Source organism: Paroedura picta, chromosome 2, assembly GCF_049243985.1.
Source record: "Paroedura picta isolate Pp20150507F chromosome 2, Ppicta_v3.0, whole genome shotgun sequence".
Classification (NCBI taxonomy): Eukaryota; Metazoa; Chordata; class Lepidosauria; order Squamata; family Gekkonidae; genus Paroedura; species Paroedura picta.
Window position 1 is genome coordinate 72212458 of NC_135370.1, and position 25927 is coordinate 72238384.

Here is a 25927-nt window from a genome sequence, read left to right on the forward strand (position 1 = left end):
TACATGCAAAGTGGCATGAGACAATTACAGGTGCTATTTGTAAATCTCTCTCAATTCAATCAGACTTCCTTTCAAGCAAGTATGATACGACTGCAGCTTGGGAAACCTCTCCCGCTCCTCCACCTCTTCTTCAAAGCAAGGAATTGAGAGATTTTTGTTTTTGGATGATTCACACATTTCCCAATTTAGACTGAAGTGGACCCAAAATGATAATATTAGCTGTAAGTTCCAATCAGTTCTCAAACAGAAACAGAGCAATGGATGATGCAATAGAGAAAGCTGCATTTGGCCAGAGTGATTTTGATCAACACACTCATTGGCAAGGGAGAGAGCAGCAGCTGCAGATATGGTTCTTCCCCCATATATGGGGAGAAAGTATAGTTTGGGGCCACAACCCTCTAGCACCAACTAAAAACGGCTCTTTAGCAGCTGCACCCTCTCCCTTCCTATTCTGGTACCTATAAAACTTGGGCATAGCCAGAATCATGAAGCCTTGGGCCCAAGCAAAAGGCAAGAGCAAAAGCCCCGGCCTTCAGAAGAGCCAATACCAGCCCAAGAGTAGTTTGCTGTTGTGATGCTATCTAAAGTTTCATGAATAATGTTTTCTTCGTTGTTGTAAGATGCTTTAGGTTCCGTCAGGAAAAAAATCAAAGCAAAACTATTTAAATACATTCTATCTTGTGGTGCATTTTTTATCCTACTCTTTTTCCAAGGAGCTCAAGGCAATATACATGCCTCTCTCAAGCTACATTTTACCTGTAAAGTCTGAGGTAAGCTAGGATAAGGAAGAATAGCCAGTAGAAGATTACCCAGAAGGTTTCATGGCAAGGAATTTGAATCTGTCTCTAATGATTTTGGCCACATTGTCTTTTGTAACTCGCTAGAAAAACACACTGAACTAAAACCACAAGGATCTGAAAGTAGGAATATGTGCCATGCTGGTCTCCTTTCATCCACAGTATAGGATTCTGTAGAACATTACACAGACATTAGCTAATCAAGCCTGTGTTCAAAAGTTAAACCACCAATAGTACATTTGCTCAGAGAAGGGTTTTTATTAGACCTTCAAAGGAAAATAATTGCTTTGGCAAACAAAATAGGGTCTTTTTCAAACTCTGTTCCATTTGACCTTTCCATATATTACTTTCTGGACATTGTTGCCTTTTTAAACTTAATATAATCCCAACAAAGACAACTTAACTGTTAGAGAAGAAGCCAAAATAATATTAAAGGAGGGAACTTTTGTAACATTACCTAGCAATGGTGCCTGTCATGAACCCCATGGCCAATGTCTAGATGGACAGATAAACAGACAATAACAATGACATTTAATGTTAGTGTCTCATAACACAATGTCTAGCTACAAGCATTGCTATGATCTTCAACACCCCTCAATGCCTATTCAGCCAAACAACTTTAGTCCTACATCATCTCAGGGAACAGGTTCAGGCTTACCCAGACTGCAGATCTGGGAGAACTTTTGCCTTTCACAATTTCATTGTGCAACTGACCTTATGAAATAAGTTCATTCATGAGAAACAGCTAACTAACAAGAAACTGGTGAGAATCCTGTATCAGGGATACTGCTGCCATTTTTGTAATGACAACAAACCGTACAGATAGTCTAAGACAGATTGTTTTGGAGCTCTGGACATGTCTACATTTAAAAAAAGAGATGCTAACAGCCAAAACATGTTCTCTAGCTGCCTGGTGTTCGTTCAAAATATTGCTTGCCACACCAAAGAAAGTTTCATATGTTTGCATAACCACAACAAAACATTTACTTACAAAGATAGACAGAAGGATGATGTTCCATGGAAAACGCCTCCTGAAGAGCAAATGGTAACATTTCAGAGGCATGCCATCTTGGGACAAATGTTATAAGCTAGCTAACCATTTGCCACCAGAAGCACCAAATCAAAATGACATTTCCCCTTCCCCAGTCTAGGCCAATGCACCCTCTCTTTTTAAAATGACAGCAAAGAAGCAGAAAAATAACATGCAAGTCCAGCACTTCCCAACTACTTAAAGAGGCAGTCTGTATAACCTCCCATTCCCATCAATCTGTCCCCTACATTTCCAAAGCCATGCTGTAACCTTACACTCCTGGCAGCTACCCACCTGCAAGGGATCAAAGAAAGGAGTATTCTGGGGATGGCTATGCATGGCAGTCTTTACTCACCTTGGGCCTTCACAGCACACCAACACCAGATAAGTGACCAGGAATACAGCACTGGAGGAAGGAAGCAAGGTAATTTTTTAACAACTGCAGTGAGATCTTGTATCAAAGCACCCCCATCATCTAAAACACACAACAGTGGGATTTCAGATGCAGTAAAACTAGGCTATGAAAATTTCTGGGTCCTCTAGTAGCTAAGTGACCCACAGCATATGTGTGTCCACAGCATAGATAATCCTTTAAGGTGATTTAGCCCATCAGTCCTTAGTACTGCCCCCTATGCCTCAAAGAAAACATTCATCTCTATGTTTTTCTTCTCTAGACCTCCATCTAAGCAAAACTGGCCCTGCCCACCAGCGCTGCTTCTACTGCAATCTTTGTGCCACCAGATCTATACAAGTGAGAGTATTGGGGTGGATTTCTATAAGCCTGTTTCTCCTTTGGCACAACAGAGATTATTTGCAATCCAATCCTGTGCAAAAGTAAAGTCCAGTGAATTCAGTGGTACTTTCTTCCAGGTATTTGTACATAGGATTGTTCTCGTGCCTGTTAATATCCAAGACTAGGGAACAGGCGACTCTTCAGTGCAGAAGTATGGCTGGTGCCAAGGCAATGTATTTCTCCTTAGTTTAGGGGGCAATCCTGCATGGTCTTTCCCTCCCACCTCCAGTCATGTCAAAAAGTAGCTATGAAATGCCAACCTGCACTTCAGCCTTCACTGACAGACACAGTGTAGCGTGCATCCAACAGTGTGGAAACCTGTCCCATGAAATGCCTGGCCATGCAACGGGGTGATTTTTATCACACAATGACATCTCTGACAGCAGAGTTAGTGGTAGGAAGAGGCAATACTCACTAAGATGCATAATACACAGCAAGATTCCTTTTCACAAAGGTGTTTACAGGGGTCCTGTGCAAAGAGAAGTAGATATGAAATGAGAAGAGGCACTTATTGTACATCATGAGAAATTCATACCTTCACATTTCAGTCTAAAGACAGAAAGGAAGTTTCCCTTCCTTTTAAACTCCATGTTCTAGTTCTGTGCAATTAGATCTGACACTAAAAAGATATATACAACTCCTAAAATAATGTACTTTTAATGTACAGTAGTAGGACCAGGTGTCTTAGAGATTCCAGAGGACTTTCAAATAAACTGATTTTTCTCTCCCAAAACACATGTTTTCAGAGTCTTATTCAACACTTTTAAAGCAATCTAGTGGCATGGGAGGGCAGATACTCCCACAGGAAAAAGGAATTGGTCTCCATTGGGTACAGTCATCCAAGAGGTTCCACAGTCATCCACTGTCTTATCTGGCAGAACTAGCTGATTTTTTTTCTGAATCTTTTAAATAACTATAAGAATATTTGTTCAATATACTTTTAAATTTGCTCTGTAGCTAAGTGGGAGTTACTACCAATATTCAGACAGTGGAGATAACCTTGCCAACTCCATAAACATTAATAACACTGAATGGAAAATTATTTGTCCAGAAGCACAGAACAACAAAGGAAATACATATTGTTTTATTGGAATTCATTTATTTTATTGGTAGATACTACAGAATCATAGAATAATAGAAGGGACCTCATGGGTCAGAACTGGTTTGATAAGCAGATCTCTATAAGAAAACAGGACTTGGAAACAACTGCTAGGGAAAGAACTTACACAAAGGTAAAAACTGCAATGATGCCCACAGTCACAAGCAGCTGCACTGAGATGATGCTGTAAACCTGGAGATGGACACAATGTTAGTGCGAGAGTACATATATGTCTATGGGAATAGGAAACTGTTTCAGATATTAGGGTCCATCTAGCAGCTTGGCACAGGCTCTCTCACACTGTCTTCTCGGGTGCTGCCTGAGAAGGGGGGGGAGTAATTTAAATGTGCCATGTAGCTGGGGGTGGGAGGCATTTAAAGGGCCTGCCAAGCAGCTGATGATGACAGATCCACTGCTTGGTGGGCTCTTCCCCTTCACCATTTCAGGCACTGTAGAGAAGAGTGGGGGGAGGCATTTAAATTGGCCAAATCATGGCCAAATTGTGATGCAGCCACCGCTGCTTCAGCCCATTTCTCTGCTGCCTGGGAAGTGGAGGGGACATATGCAGAGAAAACAAACCAAAACTTTTCAGATTTTTCCAAATCTGGAAAAGCGAAGGGTCATTCGGGCCAAATCAGTTCAGGATGAATTCAAAATGGTATAAATCTTTATTTTGATGCACATGCCTAGCAGAAACTGAAAGGAGCAAGCCAAGCTAGTCAGGAGTGTAAAAGGATACATTCCCACATCAGTCTCTCATTTAAGTTTTTGGAAATAAAAACACACTATGCTAAACACTCTATTCTGTGTTTTTAAACAGCCATCTTGACATAATGTGATAAACAGAAAACAATCTAACAATCTAACATTATTTGTTTACCAAATAATGTATACCCTAATCGTCACCCCATGATAGCAGTCCCTGTCTATATATTCTAGCTGCCTTCCTGTAATCATAGTTCATTCCTTCCCCCCAAACTATAGTAATACTTCTCCTTTAGCAGCACAAGGAGGAACTCCCCTCAGACTCTCTCTTCTTTGACATAAAAAGTGTGCACTGTGCTATTATACAGGCCATTTTCCTCCAGAGAAGAAATCAAAATGGATACCACAGCACAGCACTGAAGTTACCTTGCGGATGAACCGATGTCGAACTTTCTTGTCATCCCAGTCTGAAGAACTGAAGACCTCATTCCCTTCTATACCACTACTGCCATAATTGTCACCTGTCAAGATGAAAAACAGAGTGTTGATATTGACCTTTAAAGCCCTAAACTGTTTAGGATTATGGCATGTTTAAAACTCACCTTCTACAACAAGAACCTGAGGAAATGTTCTATTCTTATTCCCCCACCAGGCTACATGGGTCAATGGGGGTCCAGTGCTCTTAGATATCTACTATGCCCTCCTTTTTAAGAAAACAAGAATTAAACTTTTTAAAAAAGAGATGTCCATGGAAACCAGTTAATCAGTTCAGCGCCCAATTGCCTTGCATAGGATATGGGAAGAGGGAACTACATAATGGTTCTGGAACTGACTCTTGCCCAGAAAGTGAACCCCTCTGTGACCAACTATCAAGGGTTAATACCTGCCAGAGTCTGAGAATTTTTGAGTGACAGGTTGTTCAAACGGAATTCTGTGGCAAGAGTCAGTTAAGGAATGACAGTTGGAAACTGATAGTTGACGAAGAAACAGTTAAGCACTGACTGAAGATTGGGAAGGAGGTAAAAGGAGTGAGAGGATCAGAGAGAATCCGTATTCAAGCTGAAAGGGGAAATTGCTTCTAGTTAAGAGAAGTTATCTCTGCTCAGTGAAAAGGGAGATAGCTCTTAAAAGAGGAGTGATCCCTGGTCTATGTATATTGAAGGATTTGGGGAACTTGGTTGCATGCCTAGATTTTTAGAATCTGTAAAACTCAGAAACCTATGTTTAAGTACTTAAATAGAAACTGAAAAGAAAGCCTCAAAGTTTTAAAATACATTTTTGAACACCAGAAACACACGCCGGCGACAGGTTATCTGGAGTTAGTGCGATTACAAATTTACCTCAGTTTTGTTATGGGTTCACTTCATACATCTTTCCGTGATTCCACCTGACCTTTTCTCCTCTAAGTTAAATAAAACATTTTGTTTATTTTGATCCTTCAAAGGCCTGTGTGTGCCATTTCAGAGAATGAATATAAGATGCTGATTTTGTCTCTTCCCTCAGCTCCATGGGCTGGGCTAGCATCAATATATTAAAGCAGGGGTAGTCAAACTGCGGCCTTCCAGATGTCCATGGACTACAATTCCCATGAGCCCCTGCCAGCAAATGCTGGCAGGGGCTCATAGGAATTGTAGTCCATGGACATCTGGAGGGCTGCAGTTTGACTACCCCTGTATTGAAGTGGCAGCCATGAACAAACAATAAGAAAATAGATATAGGTGCTGCTGAGCAAGAAAAAAGAAGAAAAAGAAAATCCCACGCATATTAGAGTGGGAAGTGGGCAAGATCACCATATTCAAATTCTTATATGTCCCATTTCCTATCCTGCCACTTTCCTTCCATCTCACTTGCTGTCTGTTCCCTGTAACCACTGCAATGACAAGAGTGTACTCCGGGCAGAAAATCTCACTGAAAACTATACTATTTTGGGATACCTTCTCTGGGTAAAGCAGGAAGACTGCCCGTCTGAATCAAGAGGGCTATGGGCAGGAAGGTAATTAGGGAAACTAGGGAAGTTAACCATGCCATAGGGGGGAGGACTACAAGAACACACTCTTACCCTAACCTAATCCCAGGGCCGTTGTGAGGATAAAATGGAGGAGGGGAGAAATGAGGTTTACTGCCCTGACTTCCTTGAAAGAAGGGTGGGATTAGAGAGTACTAAATAAATAATAACCGAATGGTGAATGAGAAGAGGCAAGCCAAAAGATGCTGTGACAGTTACGGTGACGCAAAAGCATCCAGGCATCTCCATGGAAAGGAAGAAGGTGCTCTTTGCCAGATAGAAACCATTCTTTCCCAACTGAGGAGGAAACATGCTTGCCTTCGATGTGTTAACAACTCTTGATTGGAAGGTCCTGGATTGGTAGAAAGGCATTGGAGCATGTGCTGGAGGTTGAGTCTGAAAAGGGGAGCTACATCTTTCCATGGAGTTTGCTTGTTACTGTGCATTTTGGCAAAATCTTCTGGGTGTGCATTTGACATAAAGGATGACAGAGCATTGGTCACAGTTGCACAAGGGCAACTTCTAACTACCAAAGACCAGATATACCATTGGCTAGTCTTGCCGCACAACATGATGGACACCACACAACCATTTAGAGCATCAAATTAACCAAACATGGATTTAATTACTCCAATTAACTCCACAATCATTTAGTCAGATAAGAACACATACTTTGTCTATAAGCACATATAGAAACAGTGGGGAAAATCCCTTTTCTCACTCTTACATACAAGAGTAATCAGATGGCATTAACAGCTAGTTAGTGCACATTAGGGTTCAGATTTAGTTTATATTTCCATGGGTGATAGGACTTCTACTCATGGAGTGCAACTTTTAAACCTCCTCTCTCTGGCTGCAACCCAAATGCCCCTGGAATTCCCAAGAGCATTATTACCCGGGGCATTTGGGACTCTAGGAGGGGAAAAGTGAAAAAGTTACACTCATGCTTCCGCTCAGGGAAACACTTGACTGAATTCAATTCTAAGTGATCTTGAGTATAAGGAACTGGACCACTACAAAGAACAAATGATTTAACCTAAATTTTCACTGAATCAACTTAGTTGTTCTGCAGAACAAAGGTAAGTTCTGGATACTTCTAATTTCAACACATACATCCATTTTTAAAGCCTATCTTCAAGCTGTATATTTTAAAAGTAGGATTAAAACACTTTCAGTTACAACATTCACTTTCTCCATTTTTTAAATCTGGTGTTCAGTTAAGACAATTCTTGACCCAAGAAGAGAAATCAGCTTACCAAAGTTCATCGGAGGTGTTGGCATTGGAGGAGCTGGTTGTGGATATCCACTACTATATGGTGGAGGTTGTGGATAAGCCCCAGGGTATCCAGCAGGGTATCCAGCAGGATATCCTCCAGAATATCCCCCATGGGGAGGTGGATAGTGGGGGTTTCTGTCATCATAAACTGGAGGAGCACTGGGATAGGACATGATGTCTCAGCAAGACTCAGAGCACCTGGAAAAATAAAGAGGAAAACCCGGTTATGATCTACGCCCATGTCTTACACAATAATATCTATCACACAGAATACTATCGGATCCTACTGAGCGCACCAGATTCAAAATACTTCCTTCAAAATGGCCAGCAGGGGGAGATAAAGAGAAATAAGAGAGTGACGTTAATTGTGCAACTTAGCTTCTCTTCAGCAGAGAGGAGACTGGACGCTCCCTATTAGTGCTGCAACAAACAGATCTTTTAGTATTAGGGGAATATCTGAAGTTAAAGGAGAGGACACCATGTCATCCCAACCTTAAAACACAGAGCTACTGCTAGGGAAGCCAGAATAGAATGGAAAGCAACATACATGCTCATAGATATGACATTCTATCCCCACATGCTCTGATTCTAGCAACTAGGTCATGGAAGAAACACTATTAAGGAATAATTGCTATGCATAGCCTGAAAGTCATGAGGATAAAGAATGTGGCAGACATATTTGAGACTGTTACCCCAACAGTGAATATACATACATACGCCTTTACTGGCACCTGACAAGTGTAATTAGAAAGTGGGCAGGTCCTAGGAATGTGTGTTCAGATCTTTCCAGTCTGAATATACTTCTGGAGCAAATATTCTGGATTCTTGAAATGCCAATATTCAGGCATATTTGAATATTTCCAAAAATATTTGGAATATTTCCAAAAATATTTTGGAAATATACAGTCCAGTCATCTTATGGTACCCAAGGCTGTTTTTCTTCAATTTTACAGAATCCCAAGCAATGAGAGGGAGAGGGGAAGGAAGTAGCTAGCCCAGGCAATGCACTACAAATGAGAGAGGGAGTGCTAGAACTGTCTGCCCAATTACTATGATGCTCTGAGGATGGGCTCAGAGGATAAAAAGCAGGCACGGCTGCTACTTGCCTCCAATTCAGGGGGAGATGTTTTTGAGGTACTGTTCTTTGCTCTGTTCTGTCTGTGCCTTGGAGTGTTTCTTCTGCTTCCTTGTTTCTGCCTGTCTGGGAAAACCTTCATCTTGTTCGGTTCCTGGATTGGTTTGCCCTTTGTTTTAAATTATTATTTAATGTTTTCCAGTGATTTCGTTTTTGGCTGAGAGGCTCTGTGGGAGCAATCCTTTGTTATCTCTCTGGTTTGTTTAAAATAGTTTAAAACTTTTTTGTGTTTGTTGGGGAATGGATTATCACAGAGTTTGCAGGTATTCCTGATGGTTTTGAAAAATCTAATTGCTGCAGCAGGTTTGGAAGGAAGCTTCTGGCTACGTTTTAGTAACAGTTAATTTCTGGTTAGGGTCCAGAGTTCTAAAAAAAAGTAGGTTAGCCCCCCCCCCCCCAATTAGCCAGGTGGTTTAAAAAATGAGTTGGAACACAGTATTTACTCTTGACAAAATTATTAGGACAACTTGGGCTTCAAAACAATTGAAGCCAAGTGGTTTAAAAATAGGGTTTAGGCTGACCTTTTAGCTGTTCAAAAAATAAAGTTAGGTCTTCAGAAAGACTATGGGTTAACTTAATTGTTGAAAAAATAATAGTTTGTAGGCTTGGGGCGGGAATCATCTGAAGTTTTAATAAAGAACTCCATAATTACTTCACAGGATGGAATGGGGAAAAATATTCACCTTTTAGGCTAGAAAGTCAGGAGAAGGTTTTATAAAAGAATTCAAATGAGAAAAGACTAGATGCAGAAGAGTTGTGGCTTTTATTTTGTGACCCCCCTTACTATCCAAAGGAGTTTCAAAGCAGCTAAAAATCATCTTCCCTTCCTCTCCCCACAACAGACACCCTGTGAGGTAGGTGGGGTTCTGTATTCATTCCACAGAGTTCTTAATTACACTCAATGTTTGAGCCTATGATTAACATCAGATTCAGCGCTACAGCTTTCAGACAATAGTGCCGTGTAGTATAGAAGAGATGGAAATTTTATACTCTGCTTTTCACAACCCAAACTAGTCTCAAAGAGGCTTACAACTGCCTTCCCTTCCACTCCCCACAAGACCCTGTGATGTAGGTGGGGCTGAGGGAGTTCTAAGAGAATTGTAACTCACTGGCTGCATGTGGAAGAGTTGGGAATAAAACCTGGCTCTCCACTGTGTGTAGATGTAGTTTTACCACCCACCCCCCAAAAAACTCAGGAGCACAGGTAGTCAGAAAAAGTCAAGAGCAACAGGTTAGTGAGTCAGGTTCAAGAGCAGGTTAGTTAATGCTCAGACTCAGTGTGTTATGCAGCCTAGCACAGCAACTAGCTTACTTCTCTGAAGAGTCTTGGCATCAGACTGATCATCAGAAGGTGAGTGGAATGTGGTTTTAGAGGGAGGATGAAGCAGGAGAATTGTAAGGTGGAGAGGAATGGCTGTGCCTTTCCTTCCATCTGTGCAGAGGCCTGCCCCAGAGCTGTTTTCTATCCCCCACTCCCCTGGCCAGGGTAGTAATACAATGAGGCCTTGGAAGGCCCTCTTCATTGATCCTGCAGCTGGATTGCCGGATGCAGAAGCACCTGAGATAGTTGCTGGCACTTAGCAGGAGTATGCTTCTCAGGCAGATACTCCACTAGCTTTTGTAACTCAGCGGCAGGGGGGGGAATCTTGAACTGTCTTTTGGAAAAACAGTAAGGGACAAGACTTCAGGCTCTTGATTTCACCACTGGACTCCACAGGCTGCTGGAGGAACTAAAGGAAAAACTAGACTTCTGGGGAATGGGAGGAGGAGGGGCTGGAAGTGCTACAATCAGAAGAGATGGAAGTGCACACCAAGGTGCTGTCATCTCAACAACTTCTCCCTCAGGTATCCTCTGCCTCTTCAGACCCAGTGTGTGATCAGGACCATCAGAGGTGGCAGCTCCTGTGAGGACTGCAGCTGCTGGTCAGCAGGAGTGCCCATTTTTCTCTATGGTCCAAAAGCACCTCAAGAGGATGGAGGATCATTGTTTCACACAGTGGCAGCTGTGTAGGGACAGGGTCAATTGAGGAAAGACCTGGATCATCTCTTGAAGACCAGGCTCAGGAACCTTTTCAAGAAGCACCACCAGGTAGTGAGAGAGGTTAGCGGGGTGACCATGCCACCACCAGACAAAGAAGGAATTGCTCCACAACCACCTCTCTGCCTTTCAGGTCTCATGGACGGAACGGATGCCAAGCTTCTCTGATGGCTATGTCTAGTGTGGCTGGCATCAGTGTGTCAATGAGTGGGCTGTGGTAGACAGGGCAGAGGGTCACTTATCTCCCTAGAGAGATGATGGTTGCATGTGGAGGCTCAGAGACTCCTCTAATGCTTTCTGATGACCATGCAGAGTACTTTTTTTCCTAGATTGAGAACATTACTAAGCAACAGAGTTGAGTAACTGGTTTTGCTGAAGTTCAGCTTGCCACTCTTCAATGACCCAGCCTTGGGCTTTGAGAGTGAGTAAAAAGAGCACATGCTCATGCCTGCATTCTGTCAGTCTGTGCTGGGGAGTCAGGGGAAAACCTTGTTTCCAAAACTTAAAATTGAGAAGAAGAAACAAACAGTGGGGAGGTTATTCAATTTGACTGTCGCTATACAGAATCTACACTTCAAGGTATAATGGAAAAAACAGCAACAACTCAAGATGGGAGATGTTGGTGGGGCTCACAAGTCAAATTTTGCTGTAAGTTGGTGCCGGAAAGAGAAAAAGTTTGCAGCTTCCATCACCTCCTTGGCACTGGATGATAGGTGGCGTTTGAGCTCCCACAAAGATTTATATAGTACAGATTCACACTTGCCTCATCACCTGAAGCAAGGAAATACTATCCTAGAAATCATGTCCTCATTGGAGTGGGCCCTCTCCTGTTTTTTACACAAAAGGAAAAAAGAGCCCCCCCCCCAAAAAAAACAAAGTTCCCCTCTGAAAATGTCATGCAAGATGGTATCCCTCCTTCTCGCCCTCCCCAGAAGATACAGAGCAAGCCCAATGCATGTCCCATTATGCACAAGGCCTGTCATTTTGAAGGCCTGCAAACAGGGCGTTCTCTGGGAGGTGAGAGAATCTTAACACAGCCTCCATGACGCAGCTCCGTCTTGAACAAGGCTCTGTTTCAAGCACAATAAACTGGTTGTCTGGGTTCACTTTCTCTTTCTATCCCTCCCCCACCAAAGAAAAGGGAGCAAAAACAGAGTGGAAGCCTTCCTAATCCAATTTCAAATTCTGTAAAAGCCAGCCGCTATATTTTCTGCATGGCTTGTCTTTTTCACTGTTAATCAGTGCCCAAGAACTTTCGAAATCCTTAAAGATTTAAAATTATGGATTGGGGCAGGGGGATCCTTTTTTTCTTTTCCCCTGAAATTTCATATTTAGGGACATGTGAAAAAATGTCAGACCTTAAAATACAACTAGTCTCATGTGCATGAATTACAAATACTGAATTCTTTAAAATATTTGAGTAATGTTTTGAATGTGTAAAACATTTGACAACAAAATAAAACAGCATTTGGGACTATTTTATGCATGTTTTCTGGAAAACAGATTTCAAAGTTAACTTTGTCTTTGTGCCAGACTTTTAAACACAGGACAGAATACTGGAAAGGTGGGGAAGAGCGTTGTTTTTAACAAAGGTTCCCCACCCTGTGGCATGGTTTTCCTTTCATCTTCAGAAAATGAAGTAGACTAGAATATCCTTTAAACACAAGCTAATAAATCAGAAAAAAGGCGTGGAAGTCCCATGAGAATAGACATTCCCAACTGAAAATAAAACATAACACAGCCATATTTTCAGGTTGCCAGATTAAAACTGACAGACAATTCTCTTGCTGGATGGCAGCAAGCTACACAGAGAAGCAAGGCACCATGCCAAACTGGGCCTGTGTGCACTTGAAAACTGAGTCTAGGCGAAAAAATCATTGGAAACTTCAAACATGGGGGAAGGAAAGAGTCTGGTATTCACAAGAAATAAGCAAGCCAGTCGCCTTACTTCATGCTTAGGTTTAAGGACCGAAAACAACAAAAGAAGTTGCCAATTGGCTGTTGATCATTATTAAGCAGTGTTCTCCCTCATTTTCTATGGCTGTATGGGGAATACTGAGAACCTTCAGAAAGATATTTTCCTTCTGGAAATGCACTGGAAAGTTTCAACAAATCAGTTTAGCACCAAAGCATGAAGTTGAGCCCCCAGCCTTAACATTTGTCAAGGACTGATTTACACTTCATCAAGGACTGATACACACATTGTATCTGAGGAAGTGTGCATACACTGGACTCTTAAATTTGTTCTACTGCTTCAGACCAACATGGCTACCCACTTGAACTGATTTACATGCCATTATTTAGCCTACTAGCACAGCTAGTTCCTCGAACTGGGACTGTGAGAGCTCAGAAAGTTAATGGAAACAAAAGCTTAAAAGATAAAAGAAATCAGTACACAAACACTCAGGAACTTTGTATTGTTGCTATCTGCTTCTCTACCTTCACAGCTCACATACACACAATCCTTTTCAGCACACCATATGCTGAACAAAGCTACCTAATACAAAATGCATAGGTATCATGAAGAAGGTATACAACCAACTGGTAACTTTACTGTAACACCAGACAGGCACAAAGAAGAAATCTTGAGGTAAGTTGGCTACCAGCACATGGTCTGGAGGGTAGAAGTATTCTGGCTAAGATGCCAACTTCGAGCATTTCAGAACACAGGAAGCAGGGAGGGCCTGTACACCCTACCACAAAATCTCATCCCGTGTTCCTTTGCTGGCAAGCTGGATCCTAGACAGGTTTTCTATGCTAGCCAAACATGTTGTGACTATAAGGAGTGTCCCGGAGCTCTCATCCATGCCAAAAGTTACCATAAGCAAAAAGAAGCCAAGTGACCCTTGACACTGAATTATGCTGCTAGCACTGATATAGCAGTGCCACTGACTGCAGAATTGATGAGCTAAAACAGACATGATGGAAGAAGAGGTGGATGAGCTGACCATAGAATAAATGTGGGGGGAGACAATGATTTTGATGAGAGCAGCAGCACTAAGGAGGAGGCAGCCCTTTTGAAATGGTTGGAATTCAAATTTTGACAAGGTCAGGAAGGCCTGATTCCCTTGCTTTTATAAATCTGCAGAACATAAAAACAAAATTGTTCAAGGTAATTTTTAATAGAGGGTTGTAGTTTTAATTTTTGTGAAAAATCCTAGGCAGTTTTATTACATTGTTTACTTGTGTTACTAGTAGTAAAACCCATTGTGCAGAAAAATACGACTCTAGAAAAGGGGAGAACAAAAGGGGGGAGCAAGCCCATTGGCTCACTTTCCCCAAGCAGCCTCTACCCTCCCCATGCCCTGCTCATTCACTCACCCAAAAGGCCTCCAGCCTCCCCCCACCACTCACCCAAGGAGCCTCAACCCAAGACCCTGCCCTGCAGCTGAGGCACAACTGCTTGACACGTCTTTAACTGCTTTGCCTACACACCCCTCTGAAGCTGCAGAGAGGGATCTCTCTACAGCCTCAGAAGGGGATGTAGGGAAGACAGACCCTCCATCAGCTGATTATGAGGATCAGCTACTTGGCAGGGCCTTTTACTGCTGCCCCCAAAAGACCTGAGGTGGTCACAATCTGGTCCAACTGCTGCTGCCCAAAGCCAATGCTGCTCCAATAGAGGAGCCTGCAGGTTTGGGGAGGGGGGCAGGTGAAAAGCACAGTGTCCTCCAATGTGCTGATATCACACAGACCCAGTGTCCGCTCCTGGCAGCTACTGCTTTAAGAGGTGAGTCGTCAGCAACATGGCTTGCCTTTTATATGAGAGGATACGGTTTTTATTGCATTATTTTCCAATTATATTACCCACTTTACTGTTATTTGTTTCTATTGCATTGTTTTCTAATTTTTTTATCTCTCTTTAACCTCAGCAAAAAGGCAGGATACAAATAAAGAAAATAACTGTTTAAAAATGTACTAGAGCCATTTACAAAATCTTAATGAAAGCAAGGGCACATAACCCACGCAACCTTCAACTTTCTTTTCTCAGTAATAATACACAAACTGTTAGCACCAGGCAAAGAGGGTCATGTCTAGTGCCATGCGTTAATGGCACAAGGACTTTTTCACACCTCAATATTGTTGCTTTTTCCTGGCAAGTTGAAAACCTAGCTGATGCTCCAACTTTGCAGCACCCCTTTCACAAAAGAGCATTTATTTCAGGGATTTTTTCCTCAAATTAGGATCCAACCCTCCCCATGTGTTTTGAATTTACTTTGAAAAGAGGCTGTGCAGTTGAGTCATTATATATATACTTCATCCGTAAAGGAACCCCGTATGGGTTTTTTGGGTATGTGCAGTAATGTTATAACATAACATCGTAAAAGAATCTGGATGAATTGTGAAGAGCAGCAAGTTGTTTCAAATGGCTATCAATCATCAAACCAATTCATTACACAGTAATTCAATAATTATGATGCACCCTAAATGTGTCATCATGTATTTAATCAGCAACAGAACCTCCTCTAATTTTGCATATGCAATATGTTGTAACATCATAATGTCAAACAGGAACATGCACTGGGAGATATAGGGAAGAAAAGAGGGGGGAGAATGAAGATACACCACAAGAGCATAGCATCAAAACCTACCCACCCAAAAAACTGACAGGAAATTGCACAGAGAACATGAAACATCACAGTCAACCTGTCAGGGAACCAAATTAAAATTTAGGGATTTCTCACTGAAAAACTGTGAGTTAAGATTCAATTGGAAAAAGCCTTGCTGTAAGGGAGGACTTGGTAAGGGGGAATGAAATTTGGATCTACTCCTGGGAAGAAGGCAAAATTTTGTGTGGAAAAGTTTTGCATTGTTTAATTCTTTAAGAGCACTGATGTGGAGGTTTGCTCTTGTGTGTAAACGGTCACGGTACATGAATTACCTGTTGAACAAAAAAACTAAAGGTCAGGAAAATCTCCATCTACTCCCCAGAATTCAGGTATAGCTGCTGCTGCAATGCATAATGGAAGCAAAGTCCATGTGCTTGGTATCAGAATTATCAAAGCATGGGAGGGAGGCCATAGTACAAAGAATGGAATGGAGGAGTGATTATTTCCTGTTTCATTATCTGGCCTAGAAACATGCCAGGTATCTAGGATACCTCCCCAGGTAACAAATGACTCAGCAAAAACCCCGTCCAGTTATTATCTGTTTCCAATTATCAAGCATTATACCACTGCGATATTCATTAAAGTCCCTGATTTTTTAATGCCAAGTCCCAGGTAATTTGTCCTGCTCACTGCAGGCCCTCAAAGCTATGCCTTGACTAGAGCTCCAACTGCATAGAGTACTGACTTCTAGCTCTGGTACCCAGACCCAGGAATGGGCAAGGGGGCGGGTTAAAAATCTAACCAGAAAAAGCAGAATAATTAGGTAACCCAAGAAGGCTGAGAAAACAACATACATAAAAGATAGATGTCTTTAATAAATCAAAGTTAACACCCCCTGCATCTAAAAAAGTCTAATGTGTGCCTTACAAGCACAGCATACAGGTATCAACTATATAATAATTGCACACATTCCATAACACAATACAAAGTTCTGATTCAATACATCACATATAACTGGATCACAGAAAAGCTCAAAACTATGTACTACACGGAAGTCTGCACTGAGCACGATGATATACATAACACAAAAATAGTGGTCTTGTAATGCTGTTTAGCAGTCTGATTTAGATAACCTTGAAGACCTATTGAGGTCCATTCCAAATTGTATGCTATGAGGAAGTGATTACTGGATCTTGAGAGATTTATCGTATGTGATCTGTTTTATTAAAGACATCACATTTTATTTAGATATTTGATTATTTTTTCTTTCTCAACCTTTGGATTTCTGAATCTTCCAATAATGGGGAAGGCAAAGAATAAGCCATCCTATGGACTCTTCCTCCTGAAATATTTATGAGGACATGATCCTCCATATTTACATAGACCCATGTACCAAATTTTGGATAACTCTAAAACATTCTGTCTTGGCTGGCCGTTTATACAGAAAAATAACCAACAATCTGTGTGGCCAACATCTATGTATACAATATAAAGAATTTCCAGTTCCAGTGGAACCAGGCTCCATTTGACTGCATTTTAATTCTTTCTTACTAAAGTGACCAAACTGAGCTATTTTTGTCACACCTACCCCTTGGAAACTCTTTATGTTTTCTGAAGGCTGTGCTGTTGATGAAACGAGGGAATACTGGAACCTTGTCCAGCACTGCTTGATGGATATATTTGTAAATATTTTCCTTTGGATTATCTTCACTGAATATCAAGATTTAAACAAGAAAAAAAACTTTTTATCTTATTTACTCATTATTGTATACATAGATATTGGCCACACTGGGATGGTTCGTTTTCTGTAACACATTGTTTTTGTGTGCTCCTGGGCTGTCTTCATTGTCTGATTGTCAGGTGGAAAATACTGTTCAAAATAGCTGCATTTGTTTTTTCTTTGGATTTTATACAGTACCAATCCAGAGTAGGACTGTAAGCAAATGATATGAGACAAACTGTTTTCACAGATTTTTTCAGTTCATGAAACTCATATAAAGCATGCATAAGGACACAAAGACTTTCTTCCTCCTGGAAAAGACTTTTTATATACTGAACTTTACATAGTACACATGTGTAAAATCCAACATCAATACAATAAGTTGGATCTTTCCAACCAGACGGAATGGGGGGGGGGGATACCTTCCCCAGACTGTTCCTTAGGGCAGGGGTAGTCAATCTGTGGTCCTCCGGATGTCCATGAACTACAATTCCCATAAATCACTTTCCTTAGGGAACCCAAAAAACTGATGCTTAAGACCCAGGGATACTCCTGGACAAAATGCCATGAGGGGCATGAGGGGACAGTTATTAAGAGATAGAGAGTTGGGTGAAATCCTCCCATCCTCTTGTTGTAACAGAAGTTACGAACTAGCACAAGGAGAAATTCCACTCTGCTTATGACAGCACTCTGTCATATGATTCCTGTGGGTCCTCTTGATTTTTCATGCATAACAAGGTGAAACAGAAAGTGGGGAAGGTCCCTGAACCAATTCCTTGCCCCTCGTGATTGGCATATGATGGTTATCCTACAATTGCAACATTCACAAAATCATAAAACCACAGAGTTAAAAGGACAAATGTGAGATCAGTCTAAAATTATCCAATGCAGGACCAGAACAATGAATTTAATATTCTAGTATTCAAATGAGTACATTGAAAAGATAGAGCCTACATCTACAATGAGGCACAAACGCAGTATGCAGCAGCATCTAACTATTAAGTAGATACAGTTCCTGTGTATGCTGGTGCCAGTGCAATATTGTTGCCTGTTCTTGCTGAGCGAGCTCTATTCTTAGCCCTTCAGCAGCTTCCCGCTCCTCTGAGTCAGGCCTCAAGCACTTGGTTGCTTGAAAAATAGGGAGTGGCACTAAACGCTGCCTGCCAATATGCTGAGCTCAAAGAGAACGCTCATGAGACAGCAGCCGTGAAACAGGACCAAGAACCAACACACTCTGCTGTGACTAGCTGTGCTTGAAAGGCCTCTGTGGCCAATAATTCCTATAGGATAGTAGCAGAATACCACAAGCTGCCTCTATGTAAAATATTTCTCAACTGCCTCTCAGCCAGAAGATCTCCAAGTGGTTCACAATGAAGCAAACCAATAAAAAAAAACCCAGAAAATCGTTATTCAACAAAAAGCGGCAAAAAGTAAACTGCAACGAATCAGTTAAACATACCTGTCTTTGAAAGCAGCAACTAGTGGTAAAAAAGACAAGTTACTAAAAAGTAAGTAAGGCTTTACGGCCAAGCAATCCCAGCCAGTACAAATCAACATAAATGAACATAAATACTAGTCACTGTGAGAAGCCTAGGGGAACAGAAAAGACTTCAGATGGTGCCTAAAGTTGTATGTGGCAGAATTCCACAAGTAAAACACTATTCATGAAAAGGGCCCTGTCTCCAGCAGCCAAAGATCTCACAGAAGATGGATATACATGGAACAAGAAGATCTGGTGGTGACCTTAATGTTGGACAGGTCAACATGAGTTCTATGCCACTTGGATTCAAGCTGTAATGCTAAGTGCCAGCATTTTCAAACACTACTTTCTCACCTTGGCAGGAAGTGTGGCAACTGCTAAACCAACCAAAGTCTATCAAAAGCAATATATACCACAGAGAAGACTGAAGGGCCCATCTGTAGGGATGGACCTCTTACTCTGCTCCAAGCCCCAAACATGCTACTACATGTGAATAAAGGCACATTCAAGACTGCCTCCTCCTGTTCCCCCTTTTGCTGTATTAACCAGCAGCAGTGCAGCATTGTCTGCTTGGAGTCAGTTTACAGACACCAAGCCTATTACCAATGTTGTGCACCTCTTTAGTGTATCTACTGCAGGGGTAGTCAAACTACGGCCCTCCAGATGTCCATGGACTGCAATTCCCATGAGCCCCTGCCAGCATTTGCTGGTAGGGTCTCATGGGAATTGTAGTCCATGGATATCTGGAGGGCCGCAGTTTGACTACCCCTGATCTACTGTCTCGCTTCAGCCTGCTGAGGAAGAATATAAGGTTTTTTTTTTAATTTCCAATATTTTTATCCTACCATTTTGCACAATTAGGGCCATCAAGGTGGCTACAAAATGAAATGGCATAATAAAATACATCATAAAACCACACAAGAATAACACTTAGCTCCATGTCCCTGGACAATTTCTCCCAGTAGCTTCCTGTAATTGTTAAACACCATGAGAAACAGCTACAGTGCATGACTAATGAATTCAGGTATCCATGTAGTCTCAGTGGAAATTTGGGGCTGGCCCATAGTTGGCTCGACAGTCACCTGGGTTCAAGACACAAAACTCCTCAGGTTGCTAAAGTATTAACATAAAGGAGAATGCAAAAAGAGTTACTTGAAGGGAAACATCTTGAGTCCTGGGTTAGGGAATACTGACATAGGAATAGCTCCTTGTGTATATATAATATATGTATATATGAATCATATATGCTGTTAAAAATCACAGAATGATGACTGAGCCCACATTTAGCTTGTCAGTATATGTATATTATTTGGAAATGTTCTGTACATTCTCACTTTCCATTAACAGGTGTGCATATAAATATACCACATAGATTTACTGTTATGGTCATACCCCCCCCCCTCTGTCATTTCAGTTCAAAACATGGGCAGATGCCACAATTACTGGGCAGCTGTGGGACATCTTATTATTATTACTTCTGTACTTTTGATGATTGCCTGGGTGTGCCTGAAAAAGCTATTGCTGGAAAGATTAGGCTGTGATAGACAGGAAAAGAACATGATTCTGACACACAATTAACATATCTTGTGTGGACCCTGAATGGGCATAAGACGATAATCTGTTTAGTGCAGGAAAACAGAATAATTTTTATACTCAGCTTTTCTCTGTTGTAAGGAGTCTCAAAGCAGTTTACAATCTCCTTCCCTTCCTTTTCTCTACAACAGATACCCTGTGAGGCAGGTGAGGCTGAGAGCTCTAAGCGAACTGTGACTGACCCAAGGTCACCCAGCTAGCTTCATGTGGAAGAGTGGGGAATCAAATACAGTTCTCCAGATTAGAGCCCACTGTTCATACACTGTGCTGGCTTGAGGTGGGGGTATGGAAAACATTCCACCATCTAGGCCAGACTTATCTGCCCTCTCTGGCTTTGAAATTTACTTTGATTATTCTAGCTTGGTCTGGAAAAGAATGTTATATGAAACTTACTTATGGGTGTCTTTGGGGGTACTTTTATCATATGTCACAGGACAAGGAACTGGTGGGTGAAGTGACCCAATCTACATTTCAGCTCCTGCTTTCAGAGTGTTCATACATAAGGCCAAAAACAAGTCAATCAAGGACCCGCATCCCAGGTGGGGTAGCCTTTAGCCCGTTAATATATGCTTTGCTCCACAATGGTACAAATGCCTCCAGGAGTTGCTACCATTTCAGGAGGCAAAGTACGGAAGCTGTAAAGATGTATTATTTTTGAGAGTGGGCGGGCCCTCACCCGGACAAGCCACGGTTCTAGCCAGTCGCTTTGCGCCTCCCGCCCCCCCCAGGGAGCGTTGTGAGGCGCCGCCATCACTTTGCTCTTGGCCGTTCGCAGAGAAGGATGTCTGGTTAGTGGCATGCACCTCCCTTCTAAAACAAGAGGCACCTACAGGCCTGGGCCCAGGAAATGGCTTCCTCACAGAGGCAGTGGGTGTGTTCTGCAGTCCCTGGGGAGGCCGCAGCCTCGCCAGGGGGGGAGGGGGCCAGGGATGGCTTCCCCAGGCCTGTGGAGTGAAAGGGGTGATTATTGGCAACAGGTGTGTGCATGTGTGTGCGTGCACACATGCATGCATGTGCCTGTTCACTCCACCATGCTTTTCACAGGACTACAATCTGCTTGGGGGAGAAGTCCTCTGGTAGAAGGTCCAGAGAGCTAGTTTTATGTCACTAAATTGAAAAAAATATTGAGGGTTACCTTCACTAATACCCTAGCAGAGCTAAATGGTAAAGCTAATTTCTTGCCCTTCCTTGCAAATTTGTGTGGTTTTCACTTTGTGTTTCTCAGATTTGATTCTGCATATTGGTCGTGATCTTGGCAGTTTTTTAAAAATCCTGTCCTAAGCAAAGTGTATGCTGTCTCCAAATGGATCAATCCCAAGCATTCCTTACATAACAGCAGTTTGCAGAAGTTCCATGAGGCTCGGACACCATTTTAATTATAGGCTTCCAGAAACTGCCAAAATAGTTTCCCCCAAAAAACCCTTAGTTCACTAAAGTATTAAGGAGAAAAACATTTTCAGAGTTTTAGGCTTTCCATTCCAGTGTGTCTCCCTTTACGTCAATTTCATTCTGTTCTGATGATTTCCCTTCCTTTATTTTGTTTGCACACAGCGCTGAAATCCTTTTCTTTTTGCACTGGGGACACTACTGTTTATCTACTCTGACTCCCCTTTCAAGTAAATACCAGAAGGGAATTAAACCTCATGGGGTAACTTTTAAACTCCCCCCATCATTAAACAACATTTTATTCAGCAATTCGAGACAAGCAATCTGTAACCGCTCCGTGGAGTGGTATAAATAAAACAGTAGGGGGGGGCGCTGTCCAGGATGGGGGGGGGCAATGATTGGCCCCTGGCCCCGGAATGACAAGCGGAGGGCCCCTTTCCCCAGGACTGACCAGTTGGGAGGCGTGAACTGCCTCCCAATCCACCCCCCCCACGTGGCCCACCTTCGCCCCACGGCGGCTGGGAAACAGCAACCAGAAAACAAAGTGAGCACTGAAAGGAAGAAACCCAATGCAAAACAACAAAGAAACTTGAAGAATATGCAGCACAACTAGTACAGCACAACAGCTACAGATACCCTGTGGGAAGAGTACAGTAGAATTGTCCCTCCTACAAACTGAGAAGACAGGCACGGAAAGGTGCCAGACTGTGGACACCTCCCACATGACTCATGGCTTTGCATCTTATTAATTCACACTACAGAGGCTTCCACACAACAATGATAACACCAGAAAATAATCCAAACATGCCTTGATTATTAATCAAGCAATCTCCAGGGCCACCCATCTTCAGTCTGGCAGACATTACTGCCCTGTCTTCTGCCCTGTCACCTATTCAACACTACTGTGTTTAAATTTCCAAGTTTGCCCAATACAAACTCCTCTGTTCACCCCCCCACACACACAATAATAACTGCTGGGGGGGGGAAGCTTCTTCCAGAGACAAAGCCAGCACTGTAAACAATATTTTGCTCCAGGCACTATACACCAGTGAAGTAGTAAGGCTGTTTTTAGTAAAACTTTTTGATCTACATTGACTTTCTTACAGCAATGTTACTTGGGGGGCATAGAGAGAATGCATTGGAGGATGAGGCAAGAATGGGAGAAACCTTGCATGGGTGCTATGGTGCCTCAGTGAATGCCTCTGCGCTTGCAGCAGCCAGAACAGCTACACGGAGCATTATTTCCATGTGGAAGAAGCTTCGGTTTCTTACTCTCCTCCCCAGACAGGGATGTGAAAAGATTCTTGAACCACTCCCTGCTCCAGCCCTAACCTACATTGCCTTCAGCTGTGAGAAATAATCAACTAACTTGCTGCTCCAGGAATTCTGGCACCAGACACTGAATCCAGTGAAAAATTAGATTAGGACACTTCTTCCTAGGTTTTCAAGTCTTTCAACTAAAAGGCTTGCGTTCAGACAAGGGCAGCTCAAAGCCTACAACATTGTAAATAAAGGACATTTACTTTGGGACACTGATATTCCTTCCTTGTAGGATGAGGAATGATATAGTTGACACACACACCCCACTCACCCAGATTTGCCTTACCAAAAAAATCTAGTGAGGGTCCGACTATCACAGGGTATGTGGAATACATCCCTGCTCTGGGACCCCCCTTGGTTCTGGCCCCTTCCCTCTTTGTCACAAACACACATACACACACATAGACTCCTTCCCCCCTGGCTCCCTACTTGCCTCTCCCCCTTACCTCTCCTTCTTGGTCCCTCCCCCCTCCCTGGCAGACAGTCAACACACCCAGACAGACTCCTTTTCCCCTCCCTCTTCCACTTAACTCTTCTCCCACACCATACTCCTTCCTCGCACTTACCTTTTGCAGTGGCTGGTAGTTGGGGGGTCCTTGGGGCTCTGGCTGTGGTATGGCAGAGCACCCAGCAAGGCTCAGAGCTGGGCCTTGCTGCTCTGGCACTGTTGCCACTGCCATCTACTTGTGCGCTCCCTGAGGCAGGACAACAGACTTCACATCTGTTATCTTTTCCGTTATAGGGACTGTGCCAGTAGATGTGTTCCACATCAATAAAACACAAAACGAAACTAAATAAATGCTTTTCTTTAGTTATATTTTGTACATAAATTCAGGGTGGTAACCATGTTGGTCTGAAGCAGCAGAACAAAGTTTGACTCCAGTGGCACCTTTGAGACCAACGTCATTTGATTCAAGTATAAGCTTTGGGGTACACAACACACTTCTTCAGATGTTTAACTGATACAAGGCTTTTACAGGAATAGCAAGTTAAGTTTATAAGGTTGTCATTCCTTTGGATTCAACTCTAATCTTGACATTCTTATTTTCTTTACTGTGTTTTTTTTAGCTAGAGTTGAACCAGATTGAGTTATACTTCAAGGGTAGATTGTTGCAATACAATACTACTTATTGTTTGTTTCCAGATTTCTAGTCCAGACCCTACTGTCTTGTATTGTTCATTGTATGTCCCATGCTGTTGACTGTACTTTCTCACACTACATAATCCACCTTGAGCCTCAGCGAGAAAGGCGGACTACATATAACCAAATAAATAATATACACTACATGGACCAGCCTTGAAAACAATCCAGAAGCTTTCACTAGTGTACAATATGGTTGATTGTCTTTGACAGGAATGGCCATGTTACATCCCTTTTGAAGAGTCACTAATAGCTTCTCATTTAATTCCACATTCAGGTCAAGATGTTGCCTTTTATCTTTGTAACCCCTCAAGACCTTGGACCCAAATCCTTAAAGGACCACCATCCCCACTTCTGGCTGTTTCTGAAGAAGTGAACAGTCACTTCACTCATATCATGCCGCAACTTGTTAGCATTTATGGTGCTACTGGACTAATAATCTTTTCTACCACCACTCCCAGTATGAGTATGTAAGCCAGTTTAATTCCTTCCAATTTTCCTCTCTGTGTCCTCACCCAAGACTATCGTATCTGCCTCAATGAGCTCACAGTCCCTTTGAATCACAACCATGTTCTTTTAGTGACCTTCCTAAGGAACTAAGGTGGGCATTAACTCTGGCAATGTTTGGTAAACGTTACAAAGCAGATTTATGAGAGAGATCAAGCTTTTTTTACTGCAGCTGACAAGAATCTTCTGGACTTCAGTACATATTTATTTAGATTTTTATACTGCCCATTCCATACAGCTGTTGTTAGGGAGGCTGTGTCCAAATTTGTTTTTAGAAAAAGCCCATTTGTACTTGAATAACTTAGTGGGCAGGATGAAAATATTCCAGTAAATAAATATCTCACTTAGTAATGAAAATACTGTCCTTTTAAGCATTTAACCAATAGCCTCACTGTAACATGGGTTAAAGAGCCTCTTGTGGCGCAGAGTGGTAAGGCAGCGATATGCTGTCTGAAGCTGTCTGCCCATGAGGTTGGGAGTTCAATCCCAGCAGCCGGCTCAAGGTTGACTCAGCCTTCCATCCTTCCGAGGTCGGTAAAATGAGGACCCAGCTTGCTGGGGGGTAAACGGTAATGACTGGGGAAGGCACTGGCAAACCACCCCGTATTGAGTCTGCCATGAAAACGCTAGAGGGCGTCACCCCAAGGGTCAGACATGACTCGGTGCTTGCACAGGGGATACCTTTACCTTTACCTTTAACATGGGTTATGTGGATTGGCAAAAATCCTTTGGCTTTTTCGTTGTTGTCTTTTAAACTTTACATGGAGCACAGTGGCCATGGGCTCCCCACAGTAGAGTACCAAGCAAGAAGGATAGCACACTGGATAAAAAAACTACTGAATATATGCTTGCTGGCTTCCTTGGTATTCAGATACTCTCACTCAGATATGAACTCTTCTCATGATCCCATCACAAACATCATGCCCCAAGGAACCAAACAGCACCATTTAAGGCAGAGGTAGACAAACTGTGGTTTTCCAGATGTCCACAGAGTACAATTACCATGAGCCCCCATCAGCACATGGCAGGAGCTCATGTTTATTGTAGTCCATGGTCATCTAGAAAGCCACAGCTTGGCCATCCCTGCTTTAAGGTGCAAGTCCTGTTTTCACTGTATTCATTCCACAGAGTTCTTAGTCACTCAGTGTTTGAAACAGACAGATTCAGTGCTATACCTTTCAGACAATAGTGACATGTAGTACAAACCAATCTTTTACAGGAATTTGATTAGTCCTTTTAAGACAGTATGATGAATAGTGGGAACCTGCCAACCACATGTACCAGGAACTTTTTTCTTTTTTAAATCACATAACATACAGAAATGAGAGATTGTGGATTTATAAAAGGACGCT

At 42.3% G+C, this 25927-nt stretch overlaps 1 protein-coding gene across 1 annotated transcript in view; it reads right to left on the reverse strand.

Annotated features, from left to right (window-relative positions):
* The window catches only part of LOC143829552 (protein lifeguard 3-like), a 40355-nt gene that overhangs the window by 5419 nt on the left and 9009 nt on the right, over nt 1–25927 (reverse strand). The window contains exons 2-8 of the mRNA XM_077320664.1: nt 7686–7903; nt 4851–4945; nt 3847–3911; nt 3036–3089; nt 2183–2233; nt 1789–1828; nt 1255–1292 (exon numbers count right to left, since the gene is read on the reverse strand). Of these exons, the coding sequence (XP_077176779.1) occupies nt 1255–1292; nt 1789–1828; nt 2183–2233; nt 3036–3089; nt 3847–3911; nt 4851–4945; nt 7686–7878 (536 nt within the window). The 5' untranslated portion in view covers nt 7879–7903. The remainder of the gene's footprint in view (nt 1–1254; nt 1293–1788; nt 1829–2182; nt 2234–3035; nt 3090–3846; nt 3912–4850; nt 4946–7685; nt 7904–25927) is intronic.